This window comes from Leuresthes tenuis, unplaced genomic scaffold, assembly GCF_036924035.1.
Source record: "Leuresthes tenuis unplaced genomic scaffold, fLeuTen1.0.hap1 SCAF_21, whole genome shotgun sequence".
Taxonomy (NCBI): domain Eukaryota; kingdom Metazoa; phylum Chordata; class Actinopteri; order Atheriniformes; family Atherinopsidae; genus Leuresthes; species Leuresthes tenuis.
Genome location: NW_027325375.1, coordinates 875,114 through 887,800, shown reverse-complemented (window position 1 = coordinate 887,800; position 12,687 = coordinate 875,114). Strand labels below are relative to the sequence as shown.

The 12,687-nt window shown below is 46.4% G+C and overlaps 1 protein-coding gene across 3 annotated transcripts in view; it reads left to right on the top strand.

Annotated features, from left to right (window-relative positions):
* Window positions 1–1,378: 1,378 nt before the first annotated feature.
* The window catches only part of LOC140279424 (clustered mitochondria protein homolog), a 34,360-nt gene continuing 23,051 nt past the window's right edge, over window positions 1,379–12,687 (top strand). Inside the window, exons 1-9 of one of the 3 annotated variants that reach the window (XM_072374545.1) lie at window positions 1,379–1,858; window positions 1,936–2,037; window positions 7,030–7,175; window positions 7,257–7,419; window positions 7,635–7,775; window positions 7,849–7,973; window positions 8,050–8,204; window positions 9,717–9,842; window positions 9,931–10,078. In XM_072374545.1, coding sequence (XP_072230646.1) covers window positions 1,591–1,858; window positions 1,936–2,037; window positions 7,030–7,175; window positions 7,257–7,419; window positions 7,635–7,775; window positions 7,849–7,973; window positions 8,050–8,204; window positions 9,717–9,842; window positions 9,931–10,078 — 1,374 coding nt within the window. In that variant the 5' untranslated portion in view covers window positions 1,379–1,590. Of the gene's footprint in view, window positions 1,859–1,935; window positions 2,038–7,029; window positions 7,420–7,634; window positions 7,776–7,848; window positions 7,974–8,049; window positions 8,205–9,716; window positions 9,843–9,930; window positions 10,079–12,687 lie in introns of all 3 variants that reach the window. The other 2 variants (XM_072374544.1, XM_072374543.1) reach the window with 2 other exon arrangements.

Below are 12,687 nucleotides of genomic sequence, written 5' to 3'. Positions count from 1 at the left end.
CAGGAAAACCTCACAGTGGATGATATAATTCTTTGTGCTTCTCCCTGGTTTCAGAAAATGCCCAGAGGCACCATGGGAAACATCTTCCAGTGCTGCCACAGACTCTCTCAGCTCTTTAAGCGCCAGAATGCGCTGGATCAGGGTGGAGCCGACCGATCCCCTCTGCTGTCCAGCGAGGAGAGCGAATCTGACTCGCCGCACAGCCTGGAGGACGACCTGCTGACCGTGTCCACCGGAAACACCAACCTGGGCCTCGAACCTGAGCACTTCCTGTATCCCGACATCATCCTGAGCAGCAACCCCAGCGGGGAGGTGACTCTGGTGGAACCGATGGTGTGTCTGCTGGTGTCTGAGGAGGAGGAGCCGGGAGAGGCTGGAGAGAGCGCTTTCTCTGAGGCTGAGACCCAGACTGAGGCTGAGACTCAGAGCGGGATGGGGGGGCAGACTCAGAGAGGTCAGACAGAAGGTCAGACTCAGACAGAAGGTCAGACTCAGACAGAAGGTCAGACTCAGAGAGAGTCTCAGGCTGAAGGTCAGACTCAGACTGAAGGTCAGACTCAGACAGAAGGTCAGACTCAGAGAGAGTCTCAGGCTGAAGGTCAGACTCAGGCAGAAGGTCAGACAGAAGGTCAGACTCAGAGAGGTCAGACTGAAGGTCAGACTCAGAGAGGTCAGACTGAAGGTCAGACTCAGACAGAAGGTCAGACTCAGGCAGAAGGTCAGACAGAAGGTCAGACAGAAGGTCAGACTCAGACAGAAGGTCAGACAGAAGGTCAGACTCAGGCAGAAGGTCAGACAGAAGGTCAGACAGAAGGTCAGACTCAGACAGAAGGTCAGACAGAAGGTCAGACAGAAGGTCAGACAGAAGGTCAGACAGAAGGTCAGACTCAGACAGAAGGTCAGACAGAAGGTCAGACAGAAGGTCAGACAGAAGGTCAGACAGAAGGTCAGACAGAAGGTCAGACTCAGACAGAAGGTCAGACAGAAGGTCAGACAGAAGGTCAGACAGAAGGTCAGACAGAAGGTCAGACTCAGACAGAAGGTCAGACAGAAGGTCAGACAGAAGGTCAGACAGAAGGTCAGACAGAAGGTCAGACAGAAGGTCAGACTCAGGCAGAAGGTCAGACTCAGGCTGAAGGTCAGACTCAGACAGAAGGTCAGACAGAAGGTCAGACTCAGAGAGAAGGTCAGACAGAAGGTCAGACTCAGACAGAAGGTCAGACAGAAGGTCAGACTCAGGCAGAAGGTCAGACAGAAGGTCAGACTCAGGCAGAAGGTCAGACAGAAGGTCAGACAGAAGGTCAGACTCAGAGAGAAGGTCAGACAGAAGGTCAGACTCAGACAGAAGGTCAGACTCAGGCAGAAGGTCAGACTCAGAGAGAAGGTCAGACAGAAGGTCAGACTCAGACAGAAGGTCAGACAGAAGGTCAGACAGAAGGTCAGACTCAGACAGAAGGTCAGACAGAAGGTCAGACTCAGGCAGAAGGTCAGACTCAGGCTGAAGGTCAGACTCAGTTTAAGAACTGGGACCAGAAAGTGAAAGCGGCAGACCTGGAAGTCAACAGGAAACAGAAGAAAGAAAAGAACAGGATGGACTCTGGGGTCGGGGGGGTCATGAAGGGTTTAGTTGAGGTGGAGCGAACAGACGAGTCGATCCCAGCTGTCTTTAGGAGTGTTGCCACTGCTCAGGAAAACTCTGGAAACGCCTCAGAGCTGCCGACTGACCTCAAGCCAAAGAACCCGGACCAGAACATTCCCACAGGACCTGCCAAGAACTGTGAGCCCGCTGAATGCTGCCGGGACCAGAACCTGCCAGATCCGACCGTGGCTGGAGCAGAACCCAGCGATATCCACACAGGTGAGAAAAGCACGCATCCATTTCCAGTTCTGACCCGATTCTGGGTCAGAAGATCTCACGCCAGGCATGTTTTCCAGAGATGGAGGCAGCTGAGACGGAGGAGGGTGGAGGAGCTGAGAAGAACCAGGGGAACATGCTGTTAGTTGACAGGCTGTTTCTGGCAGCTCCGCGGGTCTCAGGTGTGTTTCATCAGGTTTCATCAGGTTTCATCAGGTTTCATCAGGTTTTAGACGTTTCCCTGCAGGTTTTAGATGTTTCCCTGCAGGTTTTAGATGTTTCCCTGCTGGTTTTAGATGTTTTCTGCAGGTTTTAGACGTTTCCCTGCAGGTTTTAGATGTTTCCCTGCTGGTTTTAGATGTTTCCTGCAGGTTTTAGATGTTTCCCTGCAGGTTTTAGATGTTTCCCTGCAGGTTTTAGATGTTTTCTGCAGGTTTTAGACGTTTCCCTGCAGGTTTTAGACGTTTCCCTGCAGGTTTTAGATGTTTCCTGCAGGTTTTAGATGTTTCCTGCAGGTTTTAGATGTTTCCCTGCAGGTTTTAGATGTTTCCCTGCAGGTTTTAGATGTTTTCCTGCAGATTTTAGATGTTTCCCTGCAGGTTTTAGATGTTTCCCTGCAGGTTTTAGATGTTTCCTGCAGGTTTTAGATGTTTTCCTGCAGGTTTTAGACGTTTCCCTGCAGGTTTTAGATGTTTCCCTGCAGGTTTTAGATGTTTCCCTGCAGGTTTTAGATGTTTTCCTGCAGGTTTTAGATGTTTCCCTGCAGGTTTTAGATGTTTCCCTGCAGGTTTTAGATGTTTCCTGCAGGTTTTAGACGTTTCCCTGCAGGTTTTAGATGTTTCCCTGCAGGTTTTAGATGTTTCCTGCAGGTTTTAGACGTTTCCCTGCAGGTTTTAGACGTTTCCCTGCAGGTTTTAGATGTTTCCCTGCAGGTTTTAGATGTTTTCTGCAGGTTTTAGACGTTTCCCTGCAGGTTTTAGACGTTTCCCTGCAGGTTTTAGATGTTTCCCTGCAGGTTTTAGATGTTTTCCTGCAGATTTTAGATGTTTCCCTGCAGGTTTTAGATGTTTCCTGCAGGTTTTAGATGTTTTCCTGCAGGTTTTAGATGTTTTCCTGCAGGTTTTAGATGTTTCCTGCAGGTTTTAGATGTTTCCCTGCAGGTTTTAGACGTTTCCCTGCAGGTTTTAGACGTTTCCCTGCAGGTTTTAGATGTTTTCCTGCAGGTTTTAGATGTTTCCCTGCAGGTTTTAGACGTTTCCCTGCAGGTTTTAGATGTTTCCCTGCAGGTTTTAGATGTTTCCTGCAGGTTTTAGACGTTTCCCTGCAGGTTTTAGACGTTTCCCTGCAGGTTTTAGATGTTTCCCTGCAGGTTTTAGATGTTTTCTGCAGGTTTTAGACGTTTCCCTGCAGGTTTTAGACGTTTCCCTGCAGGTTTTAGATGTTTCCCTGCAGGTTTTAGATGTTTTCCTGCAGATTTTAGATGTTTCCCTGCAGGTTTTAGATGTTTTCCTGCAGGTTTTAGATGTTTCCTGCAGGTTTTAGATGTTTCCCTGCAGGTTTTAGACGTTTCCCTGCAGGTTTTAGACGTTTCCCTGCAGGTTTTAGATGTTTTCCTGCAGGTTTTAGATGTTTCCCTGCAGGTTTTAGACGTTTCCCTGCAGGTTTTAGATGTTTCCCTGCAGGTTTTAGATGTTTCCTGCAGGTTTTAGACGTTTCCCTGCAGGTTTTAGACGTTTCCCTGCAGGTTTTAGATGTTTCCCTGCAGGTTTTAGATGTTTTCTGCAGGTTTTAGACGTTTCCCTGCAGGTTTTAGACGTTTCCCTGCAGGTTTTAGATGTTTCCCTGCAGGTTTTAGATGTTTTCCTGCAGATTTTAGATGTTTCCCTGCAGGTTTTAGATGTTTCCTGCAGGTTTTAGATGTTTTCCTGCAGGTTTTAGATGTTTTCCTGCAGGTTTTAGATGTTTCCTGCAGGTTTTAGATGTTTTCCTGCAGGTTTTAGATGTTTCCCTGCAGGTTTTAGACGTTTCCCTGCAGGTTTTAGATGTTTCCCTGCAGGTTTTAGATGTTTCCCTGCAGGTTTTAGATGATTCCCTGCAGGTTTTAGATGTTTTCCTGCAGGTTTTAGATGTTTCCCTGCAGGTTTTAGATGTTTCCCTGCAGGTTTTAGATGTTTCCTGCAGGTTTTAGACGTTTCCCTGCAGGTTTTAGATGTTTCCCTGCAGGTTTTAGATGTTTCCTGCAGGTTTTAGACGTTTCCCTGCAGGTTTTAGACGTTTCCCTGCAGGTTTTAGATGTTTCCCTGCAGGTTTTAGATGTTTTCTGCAGGTTTTAGACGTTTCCCTGCAGGTTTTAGACGTTTCCCTGCAGGTTTTAGATGTTTCCCTGCAGGTTTTAGATGTTTTCCTGCAGATTTTAGATGTTTCCCTGCAGGTTTTAGATGTTTCCTGCAGGTTTTAGATGTTTTCCTGCAGGTTTTAGATGTTTTCCTGCAGGTTTTAGATGTTTCCTGCAGGTTTTAGATGTTTCCCTGCAGGTTTTAGACGTTTCCCTGCAGGTTTTAGATGTTTCCCTGCAGGTTTTAGATGTTTTCTGCAGGTTTTAGACGTTTCCCTGCAGGTTTTAGACGTTTCCCTGCAGGTTTTAGACGTTTCCCTGCAGGTTTTAGATGTTTCCCTGCAGGTTTTAGATGTTTTCCTGCAGATTTTAGATGTTTCCCTGCAGGTTTTAGATGTTTCCTGCAGGTTTTAGATGTTTTCCTGCAGGTTTTAGATGTTTTCCTGCAGGTTTTAGATGTTTCCTGCAGGTTTTAGATGTTTTCCTGCAGGTTTTAGATGTTTCCCTGCAGGTTTTAGACGTTTCCCTGCAGGTTTTAGATGTTTCCCTGCAGGTTTTAGATGTTTCCCTGCAGGTTTTAGATGTTTCCCTGCAGGTTTTAGATGTTTCCTGCAGGTTTTAGACGTTTCCCTGCAGGTTTTAGATGTTTCCCTGCAGGTTTTAGACGTTTCCCTGCAGGTTTTAGATGTTTTCCTGCAGGTTTTAGATGTTTCCTGCAGGTTTTAGACGTTTCCCTGCAGGTTTTAGATGTTTCCTGCAGGTTTTAGACGTTTCCCTGCAGGTTTTAGATGTTTCCCTGCAGGTTTTAGATGTTTCCTGCAGGTTTTAGACGTTTCCCTGCAGGTTTTAGACGTTTCCCTGCAGGTTTTAGATGTTTCCCTGCAGGTTTTAGATGTTTTCTGCAGGTTTTAGACGTTTCCCTGCAGGTTTTAGACGTTTCCCTGCAGGTTTTAGATGTTTTCCTGCAGATTTTAGATGTTTCCCTGCAGGTTTTAGATGTTTCCTGCAGGTTTTAGATGTTTTCCTGCAGGTTTTAGATGTTTTCCTGCAGGTTTTAGATGTTTCCCTGCAGGTTTTAGATGTTTCCCTGCAGGTTTTAGATGTTTCCTGCAGGTTTTAGACGTTTCCCTGCAGGTTTTAGACGTTTCCCTGCAGGTTTTAGATGTTTCCCTGCAGGTTTTAGATGTTTTCTGCAGGTTTTAGACGTTTCCCTGCAGGTTTTAGACGTTTCCCTGCAGGTTTTAGATGTTTTCCTGCAGATTTTAGATGTTTCCCTGCAGGTTTTAGATGTTTCCTGCAGGTTTTAGATGTTTTCCTGCAGGTTTTAGATGTTTCCTGCAGGTTTTAGATGTTTTCCTGCAGGTTTTAGATGTTTCCCTGCAGGTTTTAGACGTTTCCCTGCAGGTTTTAGATGTTTCCCTGCAGGTTTTAGATGTTTCCCTGCAGGTTTTAGATGTTTCCCTGCAGGTTTTAGATGTTTCCTGCAGGTTTTAGACGTTTCCCTGCAGGTTTTAGATGTTTCCCTGCAGGTTTTAGATGTTTCCTGCAGGTTTTAGACGTTTCCCTGCAGGTTTTAGACGTTTCCCTGCAGGTTTTAGATGTTTCCCTGCAGGTTTTAGATGTTTTCTGCAGGTTTTAGACGTTTCCCTGCAGGTTTTAGACGTTTCCCTGCAGGTTTTAGATGTTTCCCTGCAGGTTTTAGATGTTTTCCTGCAGATTTTAGATGTTTCCCTGCAGGTTTTAGATGTTTCCTGCAGGTTTTAGATGTTTTCCTGCAGGTTTTAGATGTTTTCCTGCAGGTTTTAGATGTTTCCTGCAGGTTTTAGATGTTTTCCTGCAGGTTTTAGATGTTTCCCTGCAGGTTTTAGATGTTTCCCTGCAGGTTTTAGACGTTTCCCTGCAGGTTTTAGATGTTTCCCTGCAGGTTTTAGATGTTTCCCTGCTGGTTTTAGATGTTTCCCTGCAGGTTTTAGATGTTTCCCTGCAGGTTTTAGATGTTTCCTGCAGGTTTTAGATGTTTTCCTGCAGGTTTTAGATGTTTCCCTGCAGGTTTTAGATGTTTCCCTGCAGGTTTTAGATGTTTCCTGCAGGTTTTAGATGTTTTCCTGCAGGTTTTAGATGTTTCCTGCAGGTTTTAGATGTTTCCCTGCAGGTTTTAGACGTTTCCCTGCAGGTTTTAGATGTTTCCCTGCAGGTTTTAGATGTTTCCCTGCAGGTTTTAGATGTTTCCTGCAGGTTTTAGATGTTTCCTGCAGGTTTTTGTTTCCTGCAGGTTTTAGATGTTTTCCTGCAGGTTTTAGATGTTTCCTGCAGGTTTTAGATGTTTCCTGCAGGTTTTAGATGCTCCAACACACCTGGTTCAGATCAATGCCTCATTAGCTGGTTTGTGCAGAACTTAACAATCTTTTGAAGAGATCCATTTCATCTGAATCAGGTGCTTTGAAGCAGGGAAACATCTAAAACCTGCAGGACAGCGGCCCTCGAGGACTAGAGTTTGACATCCCTGGTTTATGCTAAACTGCCAAGAAGGAAAGGAAAACCCAGAGAGAAGGGCTTAATTAGGCAGAAACAGGTCTACATTTCTGCAAAGACACACCCTGGAAGCATGCTAGGGCTGCTGTGGGGTTTAAAACGTGTTCCCAGCACTTGGTTTGCCCCCGGGGGGCTATAAGAGGACCCCCCAGGACAGTTTCTGGGGCTGAAACAGCAAACCTTTGCTCTTTCATTATCTAAATGTTCTTCATCACGAGCTTTATGCTCATTTAGCTGTTAGCAGGATGCATCTGTGACGGTTTCTTTATGACCCAGTGTTTATCCTCGTCTCCTCTGTCATGAGCAGCTCCACAGAACCCGGAGGAAGAGCTTTCAGAGCCGCGTGACGACGGGAGAAGAAAGCAGCCGAGCCTCCAGGACCTGGCTGAGCTCCAGGAGACGGGCCTCACCGTCAGAATCCAGTCTCCTGGAGCAGAAAGCTTTGAGCTCCAGGTTCCACATCAGTCAGTACTTCCTGAAGATCCTTCCCTCTTTCTTCGTGTCACTCCAGTCTCGCTTTCTGTCTGCCGCCAGGTGTCAGAACAGATGCTGGTTGCCGAGCTGCATCAGGTTCTCATGGACCATGAGCTCACCTGCCACCGCACCTGCTTCTCCCTGCAGCTGGGGGGCGCCACTCTGGAGAAGCTGGCTGAGCTGCGCTGCGTCCCGCCGGGAGCGCAGCTCAAGGTGGTGGAGGGTAACTGCTTCTGTCCTCTGTCTCTGTGGTAATCAGGTCAGGGAACTGCAGAAATGTTCATTTTAGTTTGAACTTTGACCTCTAAGCATCAGACTGAAGAAAACCCTGAACTTTACCTTTAAGATCTGCTGTCCAAACTCTACAGTTGTGTCGTATAAGTGAGTGATTAAAAACCAGATTCCTCTTAATCCCCGTAACCGTGGCAACCGTTTCAGACTCCTACTCCGTCCGTGACGTGCGGCTTCACCTCAGACACGTGCGTGACCTCTTGAGGAGCCTCGATCCGACGGACGCCTACAACGGCGTGAACGGCAGCTCGCCGTCCTGCCTGTCCTCCTACACCAGAGGAGACAAAGGTAACGTCGGCCTCTCTTGTGCGAGCTCTGCTCCTGGAAAGCCTCACGCCTTTGACCTTTGAACTCCCCTCAGACGGTGAAAGTGTCGGGAAGAGGCGAGCCGCTGAGAAGCTCGACTGCAGCCCCCCAGAATACATCCTCCCCGGGTGTAAGGAGCGCCCTCTGACTCCGCTGCTGCCGGTCAGCACCGACTGGAAGGTGAGGGACCGGCCTGTTCCCGTGCACATCAGCAGAAACGTGCACGTGCTGTTGAGTGACACAGAGGTGGGATCAGTCTTTCCAGTGCCTGCGGGTCCTGACCGTCAGCAGCTGGAACCCTCCTCCAGGGAACAGGAAGATGCACGGAGACTTAATGTACCTCCAGGTCCTGACGATGGAAGACAAGGAGCTCAACATCACATCCTCAACACGGGGCTTCTACCTCAACCAGTAAGTGTGAAGCTGTGAGCCACGTGCACGCTGTGCACGGTGTGCACGGCGTGCACGGTGTGCACGGTGTCCTGGCTCACAGCAGCCACTGTGTTCATGGCCCTGATCCCTTAAACTCTGACATGCATGATGCTGCAGGCGACATTTCAGACCAAACCTCCACAGAAACACGACGTTAGCACCTTAGCATTAGCATTTAGCTCAAGGTGAGACAGAAACACAACATTAGCACCTTAGCATTTAGCTCAAGGTGAGATAGAAACACAACATTAGAACCTTAGCATTTAGCTCAAGGTGAGATAGAAACACGACGTTAGCACCTTAGCATTAGCATTTAGCTCAAGGTGAGATAGAAACACAACATTAGCACCTTAGCATTAGCATTTAGCTCAAGGTGAGATAGAAACACCACGTTAGCACCTTAGCATTAGCATTTAGCTCAAGGTGAGATAGAAACACAACATTAGCACCTTAGCATTAGCATTTAGCTCAAGGTGAGATAGAAACACAACATTAGCACCTTAGCATTTAGCTCAAGGTGAGATAGAAACACAACATTAGCACCTTAGCATTAGCATTTAGCTCAAGGTGAGATAGAAACACAACATTAGCACCTTAGCATTAATATTTAGCTCAAGGTGAGATAGAAACACAACATTAGCACCTTAGCATTAGCATTTAGCTCAAGGTGAGATAGAAACACAACATTAGCACCTTAGCATTAGCATTTAGCTCAAGGTGAGATAGAAACACAACGTTAGCACCTTAGCATTAGCATTTAGCTCAAGGTGAGATAGAAACACAACATTAGCACCTTAGCATTAGCATTTAGCTCAAGGTGAGATAGAAACACAACATTAGCACCTTAGCATTTAGCTCAAGGTGAGATAGAAACACAACATTAGCACCTTAGCATTAGCATTTAGCTCAAGGTGAGATAGAAACACAACATTAGCACCTTAGCATTAGCATTTAGCTCAAGGTGAGATAGAAACACAACATTAGCACCTTAGCATTAGCATTTAGCTCAAGGTGAGACAGAAACACAACATTAGCACCTTAGCATTAGCATTTAGCTCAAGGTGAGATAGAAACACAACATTAGCACCTTAGCATTAGCATTTAGCTCAAGGTGAGATAGAAACATAACATTAGCACCTTAGCATTAGCATTTAGCTCAAGGTGAGATAGAAACACAACATTAGCACCTTAGCATTAGCATTTAGCTCAAGGTGAGATAGAAACACAACATTAGCACCTTAGCATTAGCATTTAGCTCAAGGTGAGATAGAAACACAACAATAGCACCTTAGCATTAGCATTTAGCTCAAGGTGAGATAACATGCTGACAGGCCTGTTTTGTCCGTCTAAATAAAGGTTTCATCCTCTCAAAGTGACAGTAAGGCTGTAATCTGTGAACATTTACCTGTTTCCCACCTCAGAATGGCGCTGAAAGCTTTCTCTGAGCTAATAACGCTCACTTTTACTCTGATTCTTCTCAAACTATCCCAGGTCAACTGCCTTCGACTTCAGTCCCAAACCTGCAGTTCCCAGAATCCTTTGCCACTCCCTGGTGGAGCTGCTGAGTCAGGTCAGCCCGGCGTTCAAGAAGAACTTCAGCGCCCTGCAGAAGAGGAGGTGAGCACTCTAAGAGACGGCAGCTTAACAGTCAGCTTCACAGTCAGAAGCAACCCAAGAACGTCTTGTATCACTTGCTGTGAACCAGAGTCCAGCAACACCCATACGAGCGCATCGCGGCGCCTTTCCAGGTGATCTCCTGGATCGCCCCCCATGGAGACCACACGCTGGACTGCGTCCGAGCGGAGGAGACCCACACCAGCCGAATGGGCCAGGATGAGCACACAGCTGGGCAGGTACTGCAGGCACAGGAAAGCACACCTTAGAGCAAAGTCCGGTGCTGGAGGACCGCTGCCCTGCAGGTTTTAGCAGGTTTAGGAAAACGTCTAAAACCTGCAGGGAAACATTTAAAACCCGCAGGAAAACGTCTAAAACCTGCAGGAAAACATCTAAAACCTGCAGGGAAACGTCTAAAACCTGCAGGGAAACGTCTAAAACCTGCAGGGAAACGTCTAAAACCTGCAGGGAAACGTCTAAAACCTGCAGGGAAACATCTAAAACCTGCAGGGAAACATCTAAAACCTGCAGGAAACATCTAAAACCTGCAGGGAAACATCTAAAACCTGCAGGAAACATCTAAAACCTGCAGGGAAACGTCTAAAACCTGCAGGAAACGTCTAAAACCCACAGGGAAACGTCTAAAACCTGCAGGGAAACATCTAAAACCCGCAGGAAAACGTCTAAAACCTGCAGGAAAACATCTAAAACCTGCAGGGAAACATCTAAAACCTGCAGGGAAACATCTAAAACCTGCAGGAAAACATCTAAAACCTGCAGGGAAACATCTAAAACCTGCAGGGAAACGTCTAAAACCTGCAGGGAAACGTCTAAAACCTGCAGGGAAACGTCTAAAACCTGCAGGGAAACGTCTAAAACCTGCAGGGAAACATCTAAAACCTGCAGGAAAACATCTAAAACCTGCAGGAAACGTCTAAAACCTGCAGGGAAACGTCTAAAACCTGCAGGAAACGTCTAAAACCTGCAGGGAAACGTCTAAAACCTGCAGGGAAACGTCTAAAACCTGCAGGGAAACATCTAAAACCTGCAGGAAAACATCTAAAACCTGCAGGAAACATCTAAAACCTGCAGGGAAACATCTAAAACCTGCAGGAAAACATCTAAAACCTGCAGGAAACGTCTAAAACCTGCAGGGAAACATCTAAAACCTGCAGGGAAACATCTAAAACCTGCAGGAAACGTCTAAAACCTGCAGGAAACGTCTAAAACCTGCAGGGAAACGTCTAAAACCTGCAGGGAAACGTCTAAAACCTGCAGGGAAACGTCTAAAACTTGCAGGGAAACGTCTAAAACCTGCAGGAAAACATCTAAAACCTGCAGGAAACGTCTAAAACCTGCAGGGAAACGTCTAAAACCTGCAGGGAAACGTCTAAAACCTGCAGGAAACGTCTAAAACCTGCAGGGAAACATCTAAAACCTGCAGGGAAACGTCTAAAACCTGCAGGGAAACGTCTAAAACCTGCAGGGAAACGTCTAAAACCTGCAGGGAAACGTCTAAAACCTGCAGGGAAACGTCTAAAACCTGCAGGGAAACGTCTAAAACCTGCAGGGAAACGTCTAAAACCTGCAGGGAAACGTCTAAAACCTGCAGGGAAACGTCTAAAACCTGCAGGGAAACGTCTAAAACCTGCAGGGAAACGTCTAAAACCTGCAGGGAAACGGCTAAAACCTGCAGGGAAACGGCTAAAACCTGCAGGGAAACGGCTAAAACCTGCAGGGAAACGTCTAAAACCTGCAGGGAAACGTCTAAAACCTGCAGGGAAACGTCTAAAACCTGCAGGGAAACGTCTAAAACCTGCAGGGAAACATCTAAAACCTGCAGGAAAACATCTAAAACCTGCAGGAAACATCTAAAACCTGCAGAAAACATCTAAAACCTGCAGGGAAACATCTAAAACCTGCAGGGAAACATGTAAAACCTGCAGCAAACATCTGAAACCTGCAGCAAACGTCTAAAACCTGCAGGGAAACGTCTAAAACCTGCAGGAAACATCTAAAACCTGCAGGGAAACATCTAAAACCTGCAGGGAAACATCTAAAACCTGCAGGAAAACATCTAAAACCTGCAGGAAACGTCTAAAACCTGCAGGGAAACGTCTAAAACCTGCAGGGAAACGTCTAAAACCTGCAGGGAAACGTCTAAAACCTGCAGGGAAACGTCTAAAACCTGCAGGGAAACGGCTAAAACCTGCAGGAAAACATCTAAAACCTGCAGGAAACATCTAAAACCTGCAGGGAAACATCTAAAACCTGCAGGAAACATCTAAAACCTGCAGGGAAACATCTAAAACCTGCAGGAAAACATCTAAAACCTGCAGGAAACATCTAAAACCTGCAGGGAAACATCTAAAACCTGCAGGGAAACATCTAAAACCTGCAGGGAAACATCTAAAACCTGCAGGAAACATCTAAAACCTGCAGGAAACATCTAAAACCTGCAGGGAAACATCTAAAACCTGCAGGAAAACATCTAAAACCTGCAGGGAAACATCTAAAACCTGCAGGAAACATCTAAAACCTGCAGGAAACATCTAAAACCTGCAGGGAAACATCTAAAACCTGCAGGAAACATCTAAAACCTGCAGGGAAACATCTAAAACCTGCAGGAAACGTCTAAAACCTGCAGGAAACGTCTAAAACCTGCAGGGAAACGTCTAAAACCTGCAGGGAAACGTCTAAAACCTGCAGGGAAACGTCTAAAACTTGCAGGGAAACGTCTAAAACCTGCAGGAAAACATCTAAAACCTGCAGGAAACGTCTAAAACCTGCAGGGAAACGTCTAAAACCTGCAGGAAACGTCTAAAACCTGCAGGGAAACGTCTAAAAC